This window comes from Limulus polyphemus, unplaced genomic scaffold (assembly GCF_000517525.1).
Source record: "Limulus polyphemus unplaced genomic scaffold, Limulus_polyphemus-2.1.2 Scaffold3110, whole genome shotgun sequence".
In the NCBI taxonomy this organism is placed as follows: domain Eukaryota; kingdom Metazoa; phylum Arthropoda; class Merostomata; order Xiphosura; family Limulidae; genus Limulus; species Limulus polyphemus.
In genome coordinates, this window is record NW_013668720.1 from 58,463 (window position 1) to 81,784 (window position 23,322).

General features: G+C 33.3%; 1 protein-coding gene across 5 annotated transcripts in view; it reads right to left on the reverse strand.

Moving 5' to 3' along the window:
- LOC106468680 (centrosomal protein of 89 kDa-like) overlaps nt 1–23,322 on the reverse strand; it is a 121,237-nt gene that overhangs the window by 46,438 nt on the left and 51,477 nt on the right. For all 5 annotated transcript variants that reach the window (XR_002612694.1, XM_022397043.1, XM_022397045.1 and 2 more), the window contains exons 6-10: nt 16,376–16,487; nt 9,126–9,316; nt 4,804–4,887; nt 2,106–2,215; nt 1,303–1,412 (exon numbers count right to left, since the gene is read on the reverse strand). Coding sequence is in view for 4 of the 5 variants with exons in the window: in XM_022397043.1 (XP_022252751.1) it covers nt 1,303–1,412; nt 2,106–2,215; nt 4,804–4,887; nt 9,126–9,316; nt 16,376–16,487 (607 nt within the window). In the remaining variant the exon portion in view is untranslated. The remainder of the gene's footprint in view (nt 1–1,302; nt 1,413–2,105; nt 2,216–4,803; nt 4,888–9,125; nt 9,317–16,375; nt 16,488–23,322) is intronic.

The following is a 23,322-nucleotide window of genomic DNA, read 5'->3' on the forward strand; positions in this document are numbered from 1 at the left end:
GGGGACCCGTTGAAGTATGTAGACATAAGTATTAAAAGATAAAGAACTGGAATGGAAAATAAAGTATTTAAAATAAAAAAGTAGTGAAAAGGTAACGACTTGAAATTAAGCATATGACCCAAAGAAGATATTTTAATATCATTCAATGAAGGGATAAGAAGCAAGTACATATTTCCATTTCTTAATTTTAAACATTTACCTAAAAAAACTTGTGATATTCATTTAGCAGGTTCTAGCAATTATGTAAGTGAAATGTGAAAACTAAGATAATAAACAGTGTTTTTATACACAACATGAAAATAACCTTGCAGGTGATGTATTCAGAGTCTGAGTGCAAATGAAATTACTAAGTTAAATAAGGAATTGTTATTAGAAATAGTAGAAAACAAATTCAAATAATTTCATCCATAGTTTTATTTTTGGAATGAAATATGATGAGAAAGATGTTACCTAATTACAACGTAAGCATCGGAACATCATCAGGTTAAAATGCATAATTGAAAGGTTTAAACTATTTTTAAAAGTATTTCAAACTTTGTCTCACTTATTAAGGCTTACAATCTTGCAATAGTGCAAAATATTTTTGTCTCTGCAAAAGATATTATAATACACCTCAAGGGATCATCGTTGGCTTCTGTCGTGATGAATAACAAACGATTAAGGATTAAAAATTAAGTATATGTGAAAAGGAAGAGACCTGAAATTATGAATATAACCAAAAGAAGACCTTTTAGGATATTCTATGAAAACTTGAAATGTGTTTACATTTTTCTATTTTTTAATTTTAAACATTTCATTGCACTGTATTTTGATGGTAATATCTACAGTTAGTGATATGGCAGAGAAAATGAAAAATAAAATATAAACATTTACTCTAGGTTCTAGAGGTTATGTAAATAAAACTCAGAAACTGTAAGATGAAGAAAAGTATTTTTATACTTAAAATAAAAATCACCTTGCACTTGAACTATTCAGAGTTTGAGTGCAAATAACTACAATAAATAAATATATTTTTAGTAGAAAGATTTAATAAAAATAATGTCATTCTTTGTGTATAAGATACTTATAATCTTTAACAAAATCTTACCAGTTTTTGTGAGAATATGTTAAGAAAGCTCAGTTACGATATGTATTGTTGCACAAATATCCTTCCTCAGTTAGGCACCTGCAAGTTGCAGGAGACTGTTGCAAAAGGGTTAATGAATAAAATCACACATAATATAAAAACTACAATATATCATATATATATATATAAATGTGTACCAAATATACACCATAGAAATTAATTGTATCAATTCTTACTTTCAGCCTTATGCTGAGACTGAGACTGTCGGTTCTCCAAGAGTATTATCTTCTCTTTCAAAATAAAATTTTCTTCCATAGCTTGTTTAGCATCTTCTAACTCTTTTTCACTACAAAAAAATTAAAAGTTAAGTAAAAGAAAATATAATTTTTATATCACTAAGAAGCTAGGAGAAATGTCAAAAAAATAACTGCATCCAACTCTTTATCACTATAGAGTAATGTATATATATAGTTAAAGAAACATTGTTTCTTCTAACTCTTTAAAAAGGTTAATGAAAAGTAGCTTCTCCCATCTTAATCATTGTATGTGTGTGCATGTGTCTATATATAAATATATATAAGGTTAAGAAAACACTGGTTTCTATAAATCTTTAAGCAGGTAAAGGTCATTCTAACTCCTTAGGAAGTTTAAGGAAAAGTAGGTTACTTTATCCCTTCATCACTAAAAAGTAATGAGGCATTTAGAGCTTGAAGTTCCAATATATATCAATATTACTGAAAAGATGTTCCCTTAAAAGTCTGAACTCACAGAATAAAAGCATACTTTGAAACACTTGTAATTTATGTTGATGCTCAGGTGCAACAATTGCAGTAATAGTGTTTGTACAACATGATTATAATTTCGTAAAAAACTAGGGCTTTTGCCAAGAAAATGTAGATATGTAAATAGTTTTACAGTATTACAACTGCACAAGTAAACAAATCCCAGTATCAAACAACAACATAAATACCAACTAGAATTTTTTTAGCTTTTTGCTATATATAATGTTTTAATAATGTAACTGAATGTGTTGACTAACCAGTTTTGTAACCATGACCACCGGCTTTCAAATATCTCGAGATTGTTGTGAAGTTCTCTGTTTTCAGTTACACATCTTTTTACTTCTTGCCGTAGTTCAACAAGAGTTTCCTATGTTCAAGAGGATAAGTATTTAAAAATAAACTGAAAACAATAATACAATGATTATTTTTTTATATTTAACATAAAATGCTAGATAACCATAATTTTAAGTGTTTTGGGATTTTTCCCCCTAGAATATTGATCACACAAGCATGCATCTGAAATGTTAGGTTATTAATTTCTATCTATTGATTGTTGATTGTATTCTTCACAGGCTTTCCATCAATCAATTGAAGAAATATAGAAAGTTGACTAAAGAAAATAAAGGTCTGTTCATTTTGTTGGATTTTGCACAAAGCTACATGAGGGTTATCTACACTACCTGTCGTATATTTTGAAGTGATAGATTGTTAGATTGAACAGTGGAATTTGAATGTCACTCTTACTATGTATCCACCCACAGTCAAAAATGCAAAAATACAATTGTTGTTTTTCATGGCAGTAATAGTACACAAACCACAGAAACTTAGCTACACAGTTCAAGACATTAAACAACGAAATGTGCTCAGCCCAAAAAATGAAGGTTTTTTTAAACAGTGGTTTATTTTACAGAGCCAATTTTTTTGTTCATTTATATAAATTTCTCATACTTTCAATTTTTGTTTAAGCCATCACCTTTTGCAACTCCTATTTAGCAAATACTTAAATATATTTTAAAGATATAGAATTTAGGGTATAAATAGATTAATGTAATCAAAGCTGTGATTTTCAAGTATAGTGAATATCATATCAAGGGTCTACTTACTTGTTTTCTTACAACTTTTAAGATCATAAATACATCATGAATGAAAAAACAACAATAAATATTGAGAAGGTATGAAAAAACACAAAAAAGCCTATAAATATCACTATTTCTTTCTCCTCTTTCCCAACAGGGTAGACTGACAGCATACTGGCAACTCATCTAATGCAGATCTGCCATTATCAGGCATTGCTTGCACAACTATTACTGCCAATGTCAAACACTTGAGTGACTTCATATTTTTTTCACTGGCTTTATTAATCCGGATTTCTGACATTTGTACTTTCTCAACTGAATTTTTTTCATCTTCTATAGGTTTCCTTCTGTATTTTTGCACAGATGCTTCCTTCCCATAAACCTGGCTCTGGGTATGAACTTAAAGTATTCTTAAAGCATGTTCCAGAGAGAATTTGCACTGTACTTGAGCATCCTTAACACATTTAAGCCATTGTTTTATTGAAATATTTTCTGATTTGTTACTTTATAGATTCAGAATGTTCTTGATAAGTTGATCTGAAACTGTTTATTCAGCCAGTGGTGCTCTCCCTTTTCAACAAGTTTTCTAAAACAATTATGATTTCTCAATGTATCATGGGTCCTTCTGTTGGAAACAACTACTGAAATCTTTCACAATTGAATCATAGTAGTACAAACAGATCAAAATTCATTAATGCTCAGTGAAAATTCCTCCTAAAAATCTCTTCAGGCATGTAAACCTTGAAAACAATTAAACCAAGCAGAACACAAAATTAATGCATGTCAAGTACCAGATGCTTCAAAAATTCCATCAGACCAGTGAAAATGTGTCCAATTGGCATTAAAAAAATCATACAAGATAAAACAACACTGTAGTTTCTGTCCAGTAGAAAGGGATGTGTGTTCAAAAAGTAAATCAAGATTTTATACTTTTGTATTATGAATTTAGGACTTGCTTAACTTTAAGATCATTTGGTTAGGTTTTAGCATTGTCTGACCAGATTTTAATCCATGCTGGGAATATATTAACTTAATGCAATTTAAAGGCCAATGCTATGTTGCCTACTTCAGCTGATGTTAGTTATTAAAGTCACATGGAAGCTACACATATTCGAATAGCATATCTTGCTTATTAGTATATCAGTATTTTACGCATGATGCTAAATCTCTTTGTGCATATATATATTTATTATCATCATTTTTATGCCTTATACTAAATCTAGATCTAGATTAAGATGAGTAGCATTAAACCAATGGTATTCTAATACCAATAAGAAGGCCTAAATATAGATCTTGGAAATACTGATCAAGACTTGAAAGATGGAAATCTAGGATTTATAATGCTTTATGTTTATTATTAATGCTAGTAGATTTAGGCCTAGAAGTTGATGACATGTCCACATAAGCACTGCTTTCATATTTACACTCTTCATTTACAAATTTCATTGTCACTTCCCTTCCTTTTTTTTACAATTAAAGCATTTCTGTAAATTTCCATCAGTTTAATTTAGCCATTGTAATGAGAACTTAGCTTTCTGCTCAGGTGTTTTTTGTATTCATAAAGTATACTCACTTTTCATATTAAAATACATTGTTAGTAGATCTTCACAAAAAATTAAGATATTAATTTGATAAGTTGTAATTAATATAGACTTCTCTGTATGCTGAGTGTATACATGTCTTTATTCAAAAACGTTGCATTTATTATTCATAAAATATGGTAACATGATAAATATATAGCAAATGTAGGACACCTCCAATTACATAAAGTTAAATAGGAGAAAGAAAAAATGTATGAGAAATACAAGAAGAGTGGAAGACCTTATTGTATTTTTACTATATAAAACACAAAGACTGTTGCTATGTGATTTTTACTGACCTCATTTTCTTGTATCACTTTTTCTCTCTCCTCCAACTGAGTGTCATATGCCAATAACAATGGAGACAGCTGTTTCATGTCAGTCTGAAACAGAAATAATTTATGTTGATTACATATCAGTGTTTTCAATGACTTAGGCCACTGGGAGGCAGTCGTTTACACTCTTCAATAGTTTTCCTCACCTAAGAAATGGGAAAACTGTGACAATGTCATAGCTATGAAAACAGTACTTTTATACTGTATGCTTACAGAAAAATATTATTTATGAAACATATAAGCTTAGACAATTGACTTATCTAAGTCTCTAAAACAATATTAGAGGATCATTATTATTTCAATCTCAGTTTAGCTTGAAAGAAAAATAATGGTTAGCAACTTTTACAGTGACAGAAATTTTTTTGTGTAAATGTTGTAGATATTATATATGTGCAAATATATTTGATATTAAACTTGAACAAGTTTTTTATTGAAAAAATATGTTATCTTTACCAAATATAAAAACAAACATGGATTTTAACATTATCAAACGTATATTTCTCACTTTCTATTAAATGTAGTATTCTAACACTTTTGAGTAAATTTTTTCAAAGTTTACTTTGCAACTGTAAAAAAAATACATTTTTCTCAAGCTTACTGGCCTACAGACAAAATATCATAAATATTCTGCTAGCCATACATAGCAACTTTATGTTTACCATTTTTCTTTTTTAAAACAAAAATAAGTCACAATAATAATGCTAAAACCAATTAAAAAGAATACATTAAGAATAATGTTAGTAAAACAAGGATCATCATGAAGATAAAGAAAATCAAATGTAATGAGAAACAAATATATTTTAAAAACACTCATGTAGTCATCTCATAATCATTATATCCTACTTTCAATTACATTCTGTACTAAAACTCAAACACTCCACAGCTTCTCTCATGTGAACACATGGACCCAGGTGACCTACTTGTCATAATCTGATGCATTTGTACTCTAAGCCACTTCATACTTCCATGAAAAAAGAAACCCAATAACTCAAGCACTTTCAGAAAATTAGACTTGATTGGATGAATGCTGTTAAAAAGTAAAAGAGTAGGACAAGAGAAAGATAAGCACGAGGTAGAAGAAAATACAGAAGTGAATAGGAATGGGATGCTACACTTGATAATCAACTATTCATCAATAAAAATACTGACACATGACATCCTACTTTGCAAAATGAATCTAAAAAACATTTGAAGATGTATAATTAGTTTTCAAAAGTTCTATATGTTTCTAAGGGTCAGTATGGAAAAGTTTAAAGTGAGAAGGAATAGGAAAAGCATACTGTTGTACATATGTATATATTAGTAGTATACAAAGGCTTAGAATTGATGGAACACACATTTATCTCATGGCTTCAACAACAATAGGCTTGTGGAATTAGTACATGGAAGGGCAAATGATTTGTTTCCAAATGAATGAGAGTCAAAATGTGGTGTGAATATGAACAAAAACAAACCATTTTCAAAGACAGAAAGTTATTTCACAAATCACATTTTCTCCACAGCTGAACAATAAAAAATTGAGTCAGTAGAGTCTGATGACATCTTCGCCTTAGGGTGGAATAACACTAACATCTAAAATAGCAGACAATACCTTTGATTGGTTGATGCTATAGAGAGTAACACTTAGATCTGAATTAGAATACGACTTAGTCTGGTTTTAAACTCTAAAAAAGTTATAATTTTCAGAAACTGAAAATTTATTTCTGATGGGTACTTCCCTCTTCTCACAAGATTAGCTATTCTCATCCAATGCTGTCCTCTATATGTGAACTTTTTTTTTACACATGCCTCAAGCCTTCTGCTCCCCCCTATTGGAATTATTCCAACTTGTCTCTCATGCAAATCATCATGCATCATTTCTCCACCAATAGTAGCATGACATATGTGATGCACGTGACTCCCTCTTTACGCCTCTATTGATCTATCACTTTGAAGTTTGGCAGAAGACTTAAGCACTAGAGGAAAGTGGGGAGGAAGGGTGGGAAGTGTGAGAATAGGGAAGTACCTATCAGAAATATATTTTCAGTATAAGAAAATTATAGCTTTCGATGTGGTACTTCCTTCCACTCACAAAATTACCTAGAATCCCATAATGATTATGTGGAGGGACTTGTGCGAGGGAATGACAGAAGTACCCCCAAAAGCATCCAAAGAATACCCCTGGAAATAAGAGAGTCAGAACTGAAAATCTGATGATGGGAGAGAACTGAGGCAAGATAGTGATCCTAACCATGAAATATACTGTAACTCAATCACACCATGTATGAAAATACAGGAGAAGTGAAACGGTAGAGGTAGGATGAGGACTTTTAATCCTTAGTGATTGTATATTGCATAGTGGAAGATACAACATCATCTACACCTGCAGAACAACACTGTCCTACACTGCACTGAATGGTTATAGCCATCTTTGTGTGGAACCCATTTAGGAGGGTCCATGGTCGACCACACCAATAGCTTGGAATTGGAAAGTTGTAAGGACTCCCATACCCCACTAGAGTGAAGGGGTGAGAACACATTGGAGAGTCCAGAGGAATGTCATCACCTGAGACAGTGCAATGGATGACCACGAAACCCTACTTTGAAAAGCAGACCATACTGATTTATTCATTACTAGGCATGGCAGGGATGAGCAGCTATTCCCTTCTGCTTTACCCATGCAGTCCATGGGTGGCGGTCTGGAATGGGCAAGTTTATCAAGCAATTACATTGCAAGGTTCTTCACCTTCAAGCAATCTTGTGGAACACCCCATCTCAACAGTGAACATTGTGAAGCCATGGAAGTTAAATTATGAGAGTCAACATGGCTGTACAGTGTGGATTTCTGATTGAAGGCACTGCTCACCACAGAGCAGGATCCCTATAAAGAATAAATGAAGCAAGTGTCCCTGAAATGAAAAGAATACATGAATATAGACTTACCCAGTCAAAGTCACACCGAAGATTGAAGTACTGCCATAGATAGCAGACGAAAACACAACAAAGAAAAAACTCCAATATGCTGTAAATAATGGGAGATGAACATATTAGGTGTAGTCCACATATCCAATTGTAGGATTTCCTCCAATGGCCGATGAAGATGAGATGTGAGGGAAAAGGTGAGGTGTTGAATCTGATGAGAAGACACTCTGAACAAATTCCGTTGGGAAGATGACAAGGAGGAATAAGCCAATTGAATTGATGAGGGTAGAAGGGGATATATCATGAAAAGAGGAAGACTGCCAAAAGATAAAGAGTCAGGAATGGGTACAATGGAAGGAAGCTGTGCAGACAATAAGCAATTAAGGATATGGACTGGACATAGAAGTCTATCAAAATTGGAAAGAGGGTAGAGATGAGAAATAGAAGGAAGGGAAGTAAGTGAAAAGGAGGAATTACCCTCTCTAGCTGTCTAGGTCTTTGGGAGAAAGGAATGATCTAGATAAAGGAGAAGATAGGTGTGGTGGTAAAGGAAAAAAAGGTAAAAACATGACACAAAGTGAATTCCTCACTCTTTAGGTAAGAACATAATATCCACAAGCACACACCTAGATTAGGCTGAACATACACACACACACACCTAAATTAGGTTGAACACACACTCCTTGACTACGAGAAACACACACAAACCTAGACTGCTATGAACATTCACACACCTGAACTAGGCTAAACACACACATCTAGACTAAGATAAACAACTTCAAAAGATCAGTGACAACACAAACTCAGAATAAATTTAAACCAGAGTTTAAAGCTGAAAATGTACATTTACATAGAATACACAGTTTAAAACTTAAGAGGGCAAAATTAATTTAAAAAACACAAAAGGTATTGAATGATTTAATTCATGTAGCACAAAATAATAATACAGATGTACATTAAAAAATAAATTTTAATTCTAAAAATATAATTGTTGGAATTCTGCTGACAGCCTCTGTAGTTTTGAAGTTAAGGTACATTATATAGTAGTATATAATCAGTAATATTAAGAACAATATGGTATATCGTGCAGATGGATATGGTACTAAAACTACCAGAATTCATGTGCACATGTGAAATGGGTTTTTAAACATTTCAATTTTGATACAGGTCATTTGAAATTTGATATACAAGCCATACAGGGTAATAGTTAAGGGGACTCGATAACATATTTAAAGATATAATTAATAACAAACTAAATCTATACATTTAAAACATAACTTGTCAAGTCTGAATTGATAATTACTATTAATTAATTTTAGAGGAATTATTTTATAAAACTGATGTAAAAGAGTTTACAATACAAAAATAAGAAAACTAGGTACTACCAGCCATGGTGGACAAGATTCTTCTAGAGGCAGGGCCGAGAACTTAGATGGTTGGATATTTGCAAATTGGTAGTGACCAAGTTCTGAATTTAACCTGTAGACACAATTTTGCAAGGCTACTACTTCATCTTGGAGTTCCTTATTTTCTTGTTGAAAGATTACTAACTGGTTAGCCAAATCAGAAGCCAATTCTAAAATTAACAAAAATATAGTTAAAAATATGAAAATGCCAAATATTGAGGAAACTATATTATTTCTATATCATCTGGTTATTAATGAATAATAAAGAGAGATATAATGCTTTCACCTCAGTCTTATTATTGAAAAATATATAAATATTTATACAATGTCAGAATTTAACTTTGGTGCTAAAATACTCTGACTTTTAAGTGATACAGTAAGTAAAGTAAATGCACAAATACTAATAAGATTAAAAATTAATTGAAACTAAATCATGCACATTTAGTGACAAAGTGATTACTTGTTTAATATCTACTTTACTTTCTTAACAAGCAGTCAAATGATTTATTCTTGTTATCCAATTTACAAATGAAAAACTTTCCCTCTTGTAAGAAATTAACATTAGTTTTATTAATTTACCTAGAGTATATAATAAATCCTACATGTTACTTCTAAAACTTGTTTACAGAATAAAAGTCCAAATCTTCTAATGTCTTTGAAACTTTTGAAAGAACTAGGAAGATCAATGAAAAAAAGCAAATATCAGAGTTAGTATTCAAATAGTATCTCAGTGAAATACATAGAAAAATAAAATTTTTGACACCTATTTCAGTATATTGGTTATTATTTTTTGGTCTATATTTATTTTTTTAAATAAAAGAATTTTTAATTTAGCAGGGACTAGATGGATGGCAGCTAGTCATCACCACCCACTACCAACTCTTGGACTACTCTTTTACCAACAAATAGTGGGATTGACTGTTACATTATATCATCCCCACAGCTGAAAGAGCGAGCATGTTTGGTGGGACATGGATTCAAACCCGCGACCCTCAGACTGAGAGTTGAGCACTCTAGCCACCTGGCCATGCCATTCAAAGTTACTTTTAAGATCCCAAAAGTATCATCAAATTCAATTAGATTCATTCCACCATTTACAGAAAATGTACCCAAAATAAAGAATCACATATATTAACCCTTTCACTGCCGTACGTGACTTTAGTTGAATTCCAAGTCGAGTGCTGAATGCAACTTAAGTCAAATTCCTGACATAGTTCCGTTTAGTGGTCTGTAACTTACTCCGTGCCGCACTTGCAAGGTTTCTAAGCAACCACAATGTAATTTAGTGTAGTTTCCTCAATCATGGGTGTTATTTTAGTTAAATTCTTGACTTTCGATTCAATTTTAGTTCACTGACCAGAACCATGTCAACAGGTAAATGTAACCAAAAACAATGGCTTGCCACAGAGGATGTATTTGGCAAAATAATGCAAAATTCAGACTCAGAATTGAGTGAATTTGGCGATGACAATTGGGAAAACAGTGACACAGATACTGATAATGCTGTAAGTAATGATAATACATATTATGTAGTGCATGAGAACAGTGATGATGATGGTAGCCAAAGTGGGTCATTGATTATGATTATGATAATTATATTCCAATTTGGTGCCCAGCTTATGCTAAAAGGCCTGGCCCTGTGATTCCACCTTTGGCTGACGGTAAACAACCTGTAGATTATTTCTACTTGTTATTCCCTCAGGAAGCATTTGAACTTATTTATGAAATGACTAACACCTACACCCTGGAGTTCTTTGATAATCAGACGGATCTTCCTGAAAATTCTCGCTACAAAGATTGGGTTGAGTGTACTACAGATGAAATCAAAGCCTATCTTAGCTTGCAGATAATGATAGGATTGTGTTCCAGGCCAAGGATTAGTGAGTATTGGGCAACTGGGGGTATAGCCCAGTCCCCTAGTTATCAAGATGTACTGCCACACAATTATTACTAGCTGATCAGTTAGTTCCTTCATTTTTGTGAAAATTCTCACAGGGTTCCACATGGAGAGAGAAGATATGATCCTTTGTATAAAATTGCTCCCCTGATGAACATTGTGAAGCCACTGTATAAGCAGTATTACATTCCACATTGTGAACTTACAATTGATGAATCGATGACGAAGTTCAAGGGATGGATATACTTTCGTCAGTACATACCGAACAAACAAAGGTGGGGTATAAAACTGTGATCATTGTGTGAGAGCAAGTCGGGTTATCTGTTAGACTGGGATGTTTATACTGGTAGAGAAAACAACCCTGTGGCACCAGAGCAAGGCTTGGGTCATAATGTTGTTATGAAACTGGTGGGCAATAATGGATACTTGAACCTCGGCCACCATTTATATGTTGATAACTTCTACTCCAGCCCTGGCCTCTTGGAAGCCCTCAAGGAACAGGGTACTGGTGCCTGTGGAACTGTGAGATTGAACAGAAGGGGACTTCCAGAAGAAGTTAGATCAGCAAGGTTACAGCTGAAGAAAGGTGATGATCCTGTTTATTACAGAAAGGGTGATATGCTCGTCTGCTCCTGGCATGACACTGCAAGGGTCAACTTCCTCTCGACAATTGATAATAATGGCTACACTCGGAAACAAATTTGATCCAAGCAGTCAGAGACTGGATTTTGGGATGTGAAAAAGCCAAATGTGGCCCGTAATTACAATGCTTCAATGGGATGAGTTGACTTGTTTGACCAGAAATGTGCCAGCTACCCATAACGACAAAAATGCAAAAAAGTGGTACCACACAAGTTATCACTTCATCAGAGAGGTAGACTAATCAACTCCTACATAGTGTACAGAACTGCCAACCCTAATTCAAAAATGGAGCCACATTCATTCAGGGAAAAGATGGTAACCAAACTCTGTACTTTTATTCCTCCAAATAAATTTGGAAGGAAAGGGAGGAGGTCGACAGAATACCCAGAGGATAGGGAGGAGCAACTGACAGGGCATCACTTTCTAATGGCTTATCCAAATCCTAACTGTGTAGTTTGCAGAGAAAGCCCTTCACATCTAAAGAGGAAGCAAACCACACATGGATGCATGAATTGTAAGGATGAAAGGGGGCGATGCCTACCCATGTGTCTTCCGGACTGCTTCACAAAGTACCACACGGTCAAGCATTTCAGATGTTAGAAGAAAAAAAAGGTAGTAAAACTACATTTTTCCTCTAAAATGTTGTGTTTATTGTTTTAATGTTCTTTTCCAACATTTGCAGTGATTTAGGGATTTTATAATAACGCATTTTAAAATAGGCATTTTTCACTGGAAATTCCAGCACTATAGACAGCTTTCCATGGGAAAATCGGCAGTGAAAGGGTTGGAACACTTTAAGTAATTCAAATGCATCATTTATACCATATTCAAAGTTCAATATAATTTTGTCTCATTATGCTCATATTGATTTTCCGACCTTTGGCCCTTATATTTTAACCCATCCTCAACTCTTACTGCCTACATATTTTGACATGTCATGAAGCATTATATGAAGTTTTATTCTGTTGAACACTAATTTACACACACACAAAACTGTAGGTTTGGCATTATGGTAAATGAGGAGAAAATGTGGCGAATTGTTTACTTATTTTTAGTAGATTCTTTTTTAAAAAAAATGTTTTAAAAATTACAGAATAATCAAAAACAATAATAATCTACATAAAGTTTTCTTAGAGTAGTTTTCTCATACGTAGATTTACAAATTACTGCCTAAAATTCAGCCACTTTAACGGGATGACTTTAAACAAAACAACTTTTTATAATCATAATATTTCCATATGAAAAAAATCTTTTTGTGCACAACACCACCCTCTCGGAATACAATGTAAATATCTGCTATTATGTTTCTGTTTAACCTACTGGCCTGAAATTTTGGGTGATAACATTCACCTTTTCTAGTATTTCACTGAGATATTACTTAAATGCTAACTCTGATGCTGACTTTTGGTTCTGATAATGACATTCATCCTTTTTTTGATCAGTTTACTGATTTTTCTTGTACAAACCTGAAGAATTTTTCCAGCTGCTTTGAGTTTATATTAATTAACAAAATTTTGCTAAAATATTTGTAAAGGTATCATCCTACATATAATGCTTTGTTCTAAATTGACCCAGAGAGAAAATCAATATGAATTAATGAATCCATACAAATTAGAAATGTTTTGTATTATTATTATTGGCTATTTTCTAAATATTTCAGTAAGCCAATAATTCTCAGTATGGTCATTATCTCTTTTGACAAAATAAAAAAAAATTTCTTGAATAATATGTTTGCAAAAGAAAAATGGTCAAACACTTTAGTTACAAATGTATTTTCATACTTTACATTTAACTGTGATCAAAGCCAAAATATACAAGTTACGCCTAGGTCTAATCTACACATTGAGGCTATCTAACCAGAAAACACAGACTGTGTAACACAAATATATCATGCAGCAAAATACTTAGCTTTCTGGAATGCCACATACCTGATCACTATTGAGTTAATATTTTTTATGTGTGAAACAATGAAGTATAAAAATATCTATCAATTTATGTCTTTCTTTTTGAAAGGTGGAACTTGCTTCTAAAACATAAGTTTTTTTTTGTGCTGTAGGTATGTTTAAAGAGGCTGCATGATATTAATATACACATAGACTACTTTGACAAGTACACCAGCTATAATGACATATTTCATCAAAGAGGAAATAAATCAGAAGCAAAAAAAAAAAATCAAACCAAAAGTTAGAATTTTCCTACAATGAAAATGTATGTTTGATAGATACCTCCTCCCACAGAATAGCAATGCCCTCTATCAGCAAAAATTTTCCATTCATTCCACTACCCTTCCACCTCCTACTTATCAATATCCACATGCAAATGATCATGCAGCAGCTCTCCACCAATAGGAGTGCAACACCACTCCTATTGTAACCCATGCTCCTTTCACATCTGTCCTCATTAATCACTTCGAGATTGGTCAGATCTACACCATATATATCCTGAAGTGGGAGGATGAGTGGGAAATGTGAGAAGAGGTAAGTACACATTGGAAATACATTTTGAGTGTGGGAAAATGCTAACTTCTGATACAATATCTTACCTCCTACAACTGGTGGAGGGTCGGTAAAAAAATGATACCCCTATAGGAAGTGCCCAAAGACAAACCAGGAGGTGTGGAACCACAAGAGAAAACATCACACCTTAGCGGGAGAATATACCACATCTTATCCAGGTATACTCTTCACTCTTTTTTGACAGTGTTGCAAAAGGCAGAAAAACATGAAGGAATCCCAGAACACGTAGGATAGATTAATGGGACTCCTGGGTGTTGAGTGGCTACGGCACAATAAACTGTAATGGTAGTTTGACCTCATTCAACAGCAGCTGGTATTTGGAATGATACATCAGATCTGCAATGATCATCTACCTCTACACCTCAAAACATGAATTTGTATGGAAAATGAACTTCCATTCTAAAATCTGTCTCCACTTAAGTGCATTTCTAATACAACCAATATCATATCCACTGGGAATCCACATCTAGCAGACAGTAGGAATGTGGAAAGCCTCCAGAGGGATGACATCTCTGGTCCAAAACCTGATGGCAATGGGTATGGTAATTTCAGTCCATCGTAGGAAGATATTAGACTCTACATAAGCAGGAAAATGTGCTGCTTCCAGCTACAACCAACACGATCCATTGAGAACCAACATCCAGCAAATGGTAGGAAGAGGGACCACAAACCTGGGGTGCATCTACAGTCCAAAACCTGGTGGCAGTGAGCATTTGTTATCCAGTCCATGGTAGAAGGAGGGATAATGGCCAGCACACATGTGAGAACTTAGTTAGCTGGACCATTTCCAACCAACACTAGTAGGGAGGAGGAATGTGTCAGCCTGAGGGGCAAACTGCAAAAATATATATATATATATATTCGTGACATGTCAGAGTGCTTCAACTAAATCCTGGCAGCAGCTGAAATTGTACATCAGAACCACAGTAGGAAGGGCATTACATCATTGACACATGATTCTAATCATGACCAGGTAATTTCCAACCAACACCAGACCCACCAGGAATGTACATCTGGAGGATAACATGAGGGAGTAATGCCACAGTAGGAAAAACAATCAGTGAGATATATAGACAGGAATATGGCGTAGTGCTGCAACTAAAACCTGGTTGCATCTCAAATTGTACATCAGATCCATGGTAGGAAGTGTGATATGCCAGCAACACCTGCAGAATGCCACTGCCCTACTCTCAACTGAGTGGTATAATGCATCACTCAGGAGGACAAGTCTCCATGATCCGCCACTCTAGTGGCTAAGAACTGGTAAGTGGTAAGGACTCCCACACTCTACTAGAAGAAAGTGAGGAAAACACATTGGAAAGTCTGGAGGACAGCATCACCATAGACAGTGCAATGGGTGACATTGATACCTTATTTTGAAAAGCAGAGCTAACACATCAATGGGGTTGATCAACCAAAACCTGGTGGCATCTGGAATTGTACATCAGGTCTGTGGTAGGAAGAGTCTCAATGGCACAGAGCATCAGAGATGGACAGCCACCTCTATCTGCTTTACTCATGTTATTCCATGAGTATACAGTCTGGGAAGAACATATTTATGAAGCAAAAAACCACTACAGAGAACTACAAGAGAACAGTCCATCTTTTTGATGTGCATAACACAAACCTGCAATGTAATACTTTAGTCATAGATAATAGATAACAATAAAACAGACACACACATCCAACACCTGGTGGCATCTAGAATTGTACATCAGGAAGGGCTACAATATAATTGACATTGAGCGTGGTCGCCGGATGGACAGTGTAGATTTCCAAATAAAAATAAAGTTAACCTGGTCAGACCCCACTTGCCACAGAGTGAGATCCACAATATACTAGCAAAAAGGCCTCTGAAAAAAAGAAGTTGAAAAACCTTTCACAAACCAAAATGAGAAAATTTAAATAAATAGTAAGTGATTAACAAGTGCAGACGTGAAGATGGTGCTGGTTATGAGAGGAGTGGTGTTGAACTCCTATTGTTGGAGAGCAGCTGCATGATCATTTGCACGTAGATATGCAGAAGCGAGAGGTGGAAGACTAGTGGCTTGCATTGAAAATCGGCAGTCTAAACGAGAAAAGCTATTTTGTGAGTTGAGGTAAAATGTCATATCAGATTAAACCTATAATATAAGACTAGTGGTAGAGAGTTGTATTAGAAACAAGAAGCCCACCTGATGAAGATGCAGAAGAAATAATACCTCTGGAAGTACAAGAAGGTAAAGAAACTTGAGGAAGAAGAAGATTAGCAGGAAGCACAGAGCAAGAAGGAATAAATGCACTTTCCTGGTGAAAAGCAGAGAAAAGAAAATTTAAAACAGAGTATCTATGCTATATAATGAAATAGATAATGACAATTACTCAGAGTCTATTCTACTTCCCAGTCACCAAAGGTTATTATTTTCTTGTTAGTGTACCCTATAAGTAATTGAATTCACATCTAAACTTTTTCCACAAACACATTTGCTGTAGTGCGACATAATGTTTTCAAATGTTCTAACTTTAAAAGTTTTTAAAGCTAACAAAAACATTAAAACTGTTGTTAAATTCAAAAATTATTTTTCTTTTTGAAGGGTAACACAATATAAAAAACTCAAATCAATTAAACCTAATTTACGGTTACAAACCACCTTACATATTTTATTATTTGATTGCAGCTCATTTGAATTTAATGCCCAGGTAGATGAACAATTTCTTATAAGAAACATAACTACTAACCTGTTCATCATGTACTTTACTTTACACAAGCAATATGGGTATAAATGAGAACAGGCAACATTATTCTGCAGTTTATATGTATGTTGTTCTGTACTTGCCCAGATACCTTATATTATTGAAAGTATTTAAAGAATAAGCAACCATGATGCACAAATTAATATTCAACATTACAATTATAAGACACTTGATTCTGTATTTTGTTTCACCCTTGTTCAGGGTCATTGATGAACTCACCTTGCTTCTTTGTGGTGTATGCCAAATCCAAGAATAAAGTGGAATTTAGATTCTTGTTTTCACCAAAATAAACACTTTTGTTAGTAACAAATCAAAGATACTTCTCTGTACGTACAATGATTAATTACTTGCTAGGAAAAAAATTAATATATATATATATATATAATTAAAAAACACCTAAACAAATAAAGGATTGAGCATGTGACTTAAAGGAATGAAATCAAAATTGGTAGCCAAACAGGTAGCTACACTTATAGCATTGATAAGAAATTTACAGCAAATATTCATTCATTAATTAGCAATGCTGCACTTTTTATTCAATGGCATGATAGTGGGTAAAACAAGATAAGCACTTGTGTGTATGTGTAATTTGTATATGATAAATCTACCATATTTTTCGGAATATAAGACGCACCCTTATTTTGAAAACATAGTTTTGGGGAAAAAAAGCTACAGTCGCAATAGAAAGATTTTTATTGAACAAAAATTCAATTTGATACTTTAAAAATTAGTATATATTGTTCTAAACACAAAAGATCTCAAAACATCAAAATAAGAAAATACCGTAAATAAAAAAAAAGGTTTACTGTCATATAGTTTGGTTCAAAACCTACAAAATCTTCATTGCTTTCACTGTTACTTGGATAGGAATCATTGGATCCAATATTATGGTCAAAGAGAATGTCATCCTTGGTCCCATCAATTGCGTTACTGATACCACATTTCTTAAATGACTTAATCACTATATCAATTCTTACTTTTTCCCATGAATTCTTCACCCACATGCAGACCTAAGCCTTTGCGTTTCATGAACCGATAACACCACGATGTATGACCAGTAAAATCTTCTAAACTATTATCACATGCAATCCTCTTTGCTTTAAAAATTATCATATTTGTAGAAACGGATAGTCCTTGCCTTCTCTGATCTTTTCGAGATCTTGCCATTTTGTGTTTTTTCCTTGGAAATTGCATTTATCACTTTTAACCATTTTCAATTCTTCTTCTTGTTCACGCCAGCAACGAATCATTTTTTCTGTTGGTAGAGAACCAAAATATCTTTTGGCAGCTCTGTTTCCATGCTCTTTTGCATAATTAATGACACTTAATTTAAATTTATCTGTGTATGACAGTCTCTTTTGTTTAAACATTGTAAGGGGTGAAAAAATAGAACAAAAATGAAGAAACAACTATTTTGCTCCCGAGGCCTAAGATACGGTACTTCGGCTTTTGGTGATGCATCCAACTTGACAGTAAGCACGTGCCAGACTGCCGAGTATCAAATGAAAATTGAAATACCGATTAAGCACTCTGATTGGTCAAGCACATTGCACATTTGAATCCAAGGCAAGCACTCAAAAATGATTTTTTATTTGTTAAAGTTAGGCCTGAAACGGCCTTATTCTGCTCCTCATTAAACAGGGATTGTCGTGTATTTACAAGCTTTTTCACTCTCATCCATTACTATAATTTATTTTTTTATTATTTAGGGAGGATTATAAACAGTTATGTTTTTAAAAGAAATGAAACTACTATTGTTATAAATAACACATTCAACTGAACTAAACTATGATTGCCTATTTAAATATATTTACACATGGCTTGTGTATATTGTATATATACATATATATTATTCATACCTTCGGTGTATAGGACACAAGCAGATTTTGACATCAAATTTTGGAGTAAAAAAGTGCGTCTTATACACCGAAAAATACAGTAATCAAAAACATCTTAGGTGTGAAAAAAAAAGGTGCTGCCAAAAAACAATTCAGTGTGTGACTTGAAGAAAGTAAGTCAAAATTGGCCACAAAACTAGTAGCCACACTTATAGCATTGATAAGAATTTTACAGCAAATATTCAATTATTAGTTATCCAATCCACATTTTTGTTCAACTTAGTGCATGACAGTAAGTAAAACAAAATACACGGCCTAGCTAACTAATGAATGAATATTTGCTGTAAAATTCTTGAATGCTAAGTATAGTTACCAATTTGGCCACTAATTTTGATTTCATTCCTTTAAGTCACACCCTCAATCCTTTTTTGGCCATACCATTTTTTCACACCTAAGATGTTTTTGGATTAGATATCATGACATTTTGTCAATACACACAAACAAACCCCACCAAATAAAAAAATGGTACACTATAGTAACCAACATTAGCTTTAGGATCACAACCCTATTATTCAGAACAGATCTATACTTTCCAGAACCAATCAGATTCTTTAAAATATATGGTGGTAGCTTTTCCTCTCTAAATCACTGTTAATAACTTCCTTTATAGTAATGCAATGGAATCTAGATTAACAGTTTCTTGTCATTACCTAGATGCACTTGGTACAACCGTATCAAGCATCATTATTTACGTTAATTGCTTAAGCTAATATCACATGATGCTAAATGCTTTTTAATTAGGAGAATTTCATAAAACTTAACAAATTTGTGCTTAAAAATTGGCAATAAATAATGAATAATAACTGTCCACCCATATGATTCTTTTGAAACCTTGAGCTAGAAACTGCTAATCTAATGTGCTGGGACTAACCAATAACTATGTATCTGCACGTGCTTTCACCCTATAGTTTTGATACCTGCTCAATTTACATAGTTTAGGATGGCTGGTGCCAGTAGATATAAAACCTTATGCATTGACAGTTTGCTCAACTGAAAATGATGGATTAGAGTTCAAAAATACAGTCATGGGGCTTTGCATCCCTTTCCAAGGCAAAATTTCAAAGATATTTTGTGAGAATCACTCTCCTGGTCAAGCCGAGTAGCAACAGCTCATGAAGAATACCATAAATTTTCTTGGTGGTACACTTAAAGGGTGTGTAACTTCTCAACAGGCAGTGAGAGTTGTATTTGTTTTAATTGTATATTTATATACATATATTAACAGCATGAGTAAGTCATCCTAACTTACAGGAATTTTACTTTGAGCATTAGTTTAACCAGTGATTTTTTATTTCAAGAAGCCTGAAGAAAAATCAAAAACAAATAAGTAGGACAACTTGCAGGTGGCAGCACTTTACTAAACAATAACTATCAATAGTAGCTTCAGAAAATAACCCAAGATGGTTATAAAATACTTTCAGTGGGAGCCTGGAGTAATCTGTTGAAAGCTATTAGTGCACACGACAATGTGTAATGGAGTTAACAGTATATAATATATGTATCTAAATAAATATATGTGTGGTTGTATATGTATGTAGGGTTTCACATGAATGAATTAATTATGTAACAAAGAATTATTAAGCTACAAGTGAATGGAAACATAGGCTCTGATATGAATGTTAAGACTTTGCTATATGAAGTTAACTGTAATCAATGACCTGTAAAAGGTATTATCAGAAAATGCAGTGTGTTTGTTATTTTCCTTAAAACTCATTTAAAGTTCTAAATTTCTTAAAAGCATCATCATTATATCTTTTATAAATGATTTGAACTAATGGGACATTTTTTGGGAAATTGTAATCTCAGAATGAAAATAATGATTTATGAGAAAATTTATATGATAACACTGGCCAAATACTTAAATTAATATACATATTTACAAACAGTACACTATCAAGAAGACCATATTTTATTTAAAACTGTAGAAAACAGATTACATTTTAATTTTTTAAATGAATGAAAACAATATAATACAGTTCCTAATTTCTTTAAACTTTGAATAAGTTATCATCTTCACAAAACAATTCTTATGATTATTAATTTAAATATTAGTTTAAAATACTAAAAATGGGGAAATGTGGGGTAAACTTTGAAAGAAGTTGTCTCAAGACTGGATTTTATACATTTGCATCATGTTATTAAATATGAATCTTATTGAATTGATCTTAAAACAAAAAGTTTAGTGTGGCTATTTTTTTTTTAACATCCTATACATGTTATTTAAAATCTTTTGGATTATCAACTGATAAGAGCTGAAAAAAGTTACTGTCATGAGGTTTATGATTTACAGTTACTCCTTGGAAGTAAGAATATGTAGAGTATTTAAAGAATTTTTAATGGAAGTTAAACTCTTACCCATTCAAGGCAAAAATAATGTTACTTTTGATAATTTAGTTAATGAAATCTCAGGTTTAGTGCTTTCAAGCTTTCTTAGTTTTGATCCTAAGAAATTGCAGAGAAATTTATCTAAAGAATGTTTTGGATATAAAACATCTCAGTTCACTAGATAATTCATTAATCTTTAAATCTGATAAAATTAATGGCATAGTAATTCTGAATAAGAAAGATTATATAGAAAAAGATTTAGCTATTCTGAATGAAAATACTAAATTTAGGAAACTGAAATCTGATCCTACAGCTTTTAAAGTTAACATTTTCTTAAATCAAAAATGTATTTCCAATAATACTTACCTCCAGTCACACTACAGCTATTACATAATTCCCAGGGTTTCTTCCTTTGCCCATCTAAATACTGGTCTGATTTCTTCTCATTTATTCCAGTCTTTTATACCCCACTTAATTGCCCTTGGCAATATTTCTCTCGTGCCACTCTCCACCTACATCAATGCACCCTCTATCCTAGTACTAAATATAAGCACTTCATTCAGATAATGTTACCAGTTTTTTGAGACTGACTCAATCCACAGTCTCTAACACCGGCTCTTAGTGGGGAGAAAGGGCGGGAGGGTGTTAGTATAGGCAAGTATTATTGGAAATACATTTTCGATTTAAAAAAATGTTAACTTCCAAAACATAACTTCTCTCACACTACAGCTAGAGTCCCATATTGAAAAGGTGGAGGAGCTGGTGAGGGCATTATCCATACAGGTGTCTGCATAGATTATGGGTGTGTCAATAGAAGACTGGTACCCTGGTGGGGGAAGTGCACTACATTCAGAACAGATGTGGTCTTCACCAGGAACTTAACTGATGTACTATGGATGGAATTTTACATGATTTATCATCACTATTGGCCAGGCCCTAACCAGATAGCCAAGGTTCCACTGCTTGGGGTTGGTTGGAATTATAGGGCCATTGTCCCTATATCCCACATTGGTGGCTTAGGCAATTGGACTGCAATGTATATAAATATATATATATATGTATACACAGACTTATAGTGGATCCCAACCTGTAGCCATAGAGTGATGTGTTCCGAGCCACCAAAATCACAATGAGAAGGTAAGCAACACCTAAGTAGACAAACTTTCTTCTCAACCTAAAAAAGTCTGAAAGGCAACACCCCAGGGTTGGAGTAAAGGGATCTTGTATGCTTTACACAACCTGAGGAAACAGAACTCATCCAGTCTGGAATTATGATAAATTCCACTTGCCCCCGGAATTATGGGGAGGATGTAGAACAAACTGTGCTCAACTAAGGACCCAGGATGGGACTACTTTGCATTTGGAATTATGAGCAATGTACTGAACGAATATTGATCAAAAAGAAGGGTGACGCTCAACCCAACTGGGTAGCCCTGCATCAAATCTGAACCAATATTATGAGTAGACTGGTGCCTCTCCTACTGACATCTTGGAAAAAACATCCAGGGACCCAAGTAGGGTTAGAAAACTGAATAAACTCTATAAATTTTAGGACATTCTGTTTTATGTGTGTGGATATATTTCACATTCTAAACTGAATAAAGAAAATTCTGAGGCCACATTATTATAAGTAATTGTACTTTCTGTTATAATCTGTAGCCGTTCTAGAAAGAAAAAGGGCTAATTTAAATTTATTTCACATTTTTTGTAGTGGTTGCAATGTGAGTTAAAATAAGTGAACCTGTATACATAGAATTAATAACACACACATAAAATACTTTGTCTTTAAAATAATTTTGCCAAAATTATTCAAACAAAATGAGTTTGGAGATGCTTAAACTCAATTGTTCTTATTAAGACCACCCTCTTGTTTAACGAAAATGGTGTAAAATATTATATTGTTTCAATGTCTATGTCAAACTGTTTTACTTCAAATATGTATTCAGATGAAAATAATGCAGAGCATGAATTATTATCTTTGTTAGCCTAATTGTATGATATTTTGTGAAACGAAATATATATATCTCGTATAAATAAAATATGGTATATATATATGTGAACCATTTTCATTCAAAAAATATGCATTTCCTAAACTTATTGTGTGCACTTGTGTGTATGTGTAATTTGTATATGATAAATCTAATCAAAAACACCTTACGTGTGAA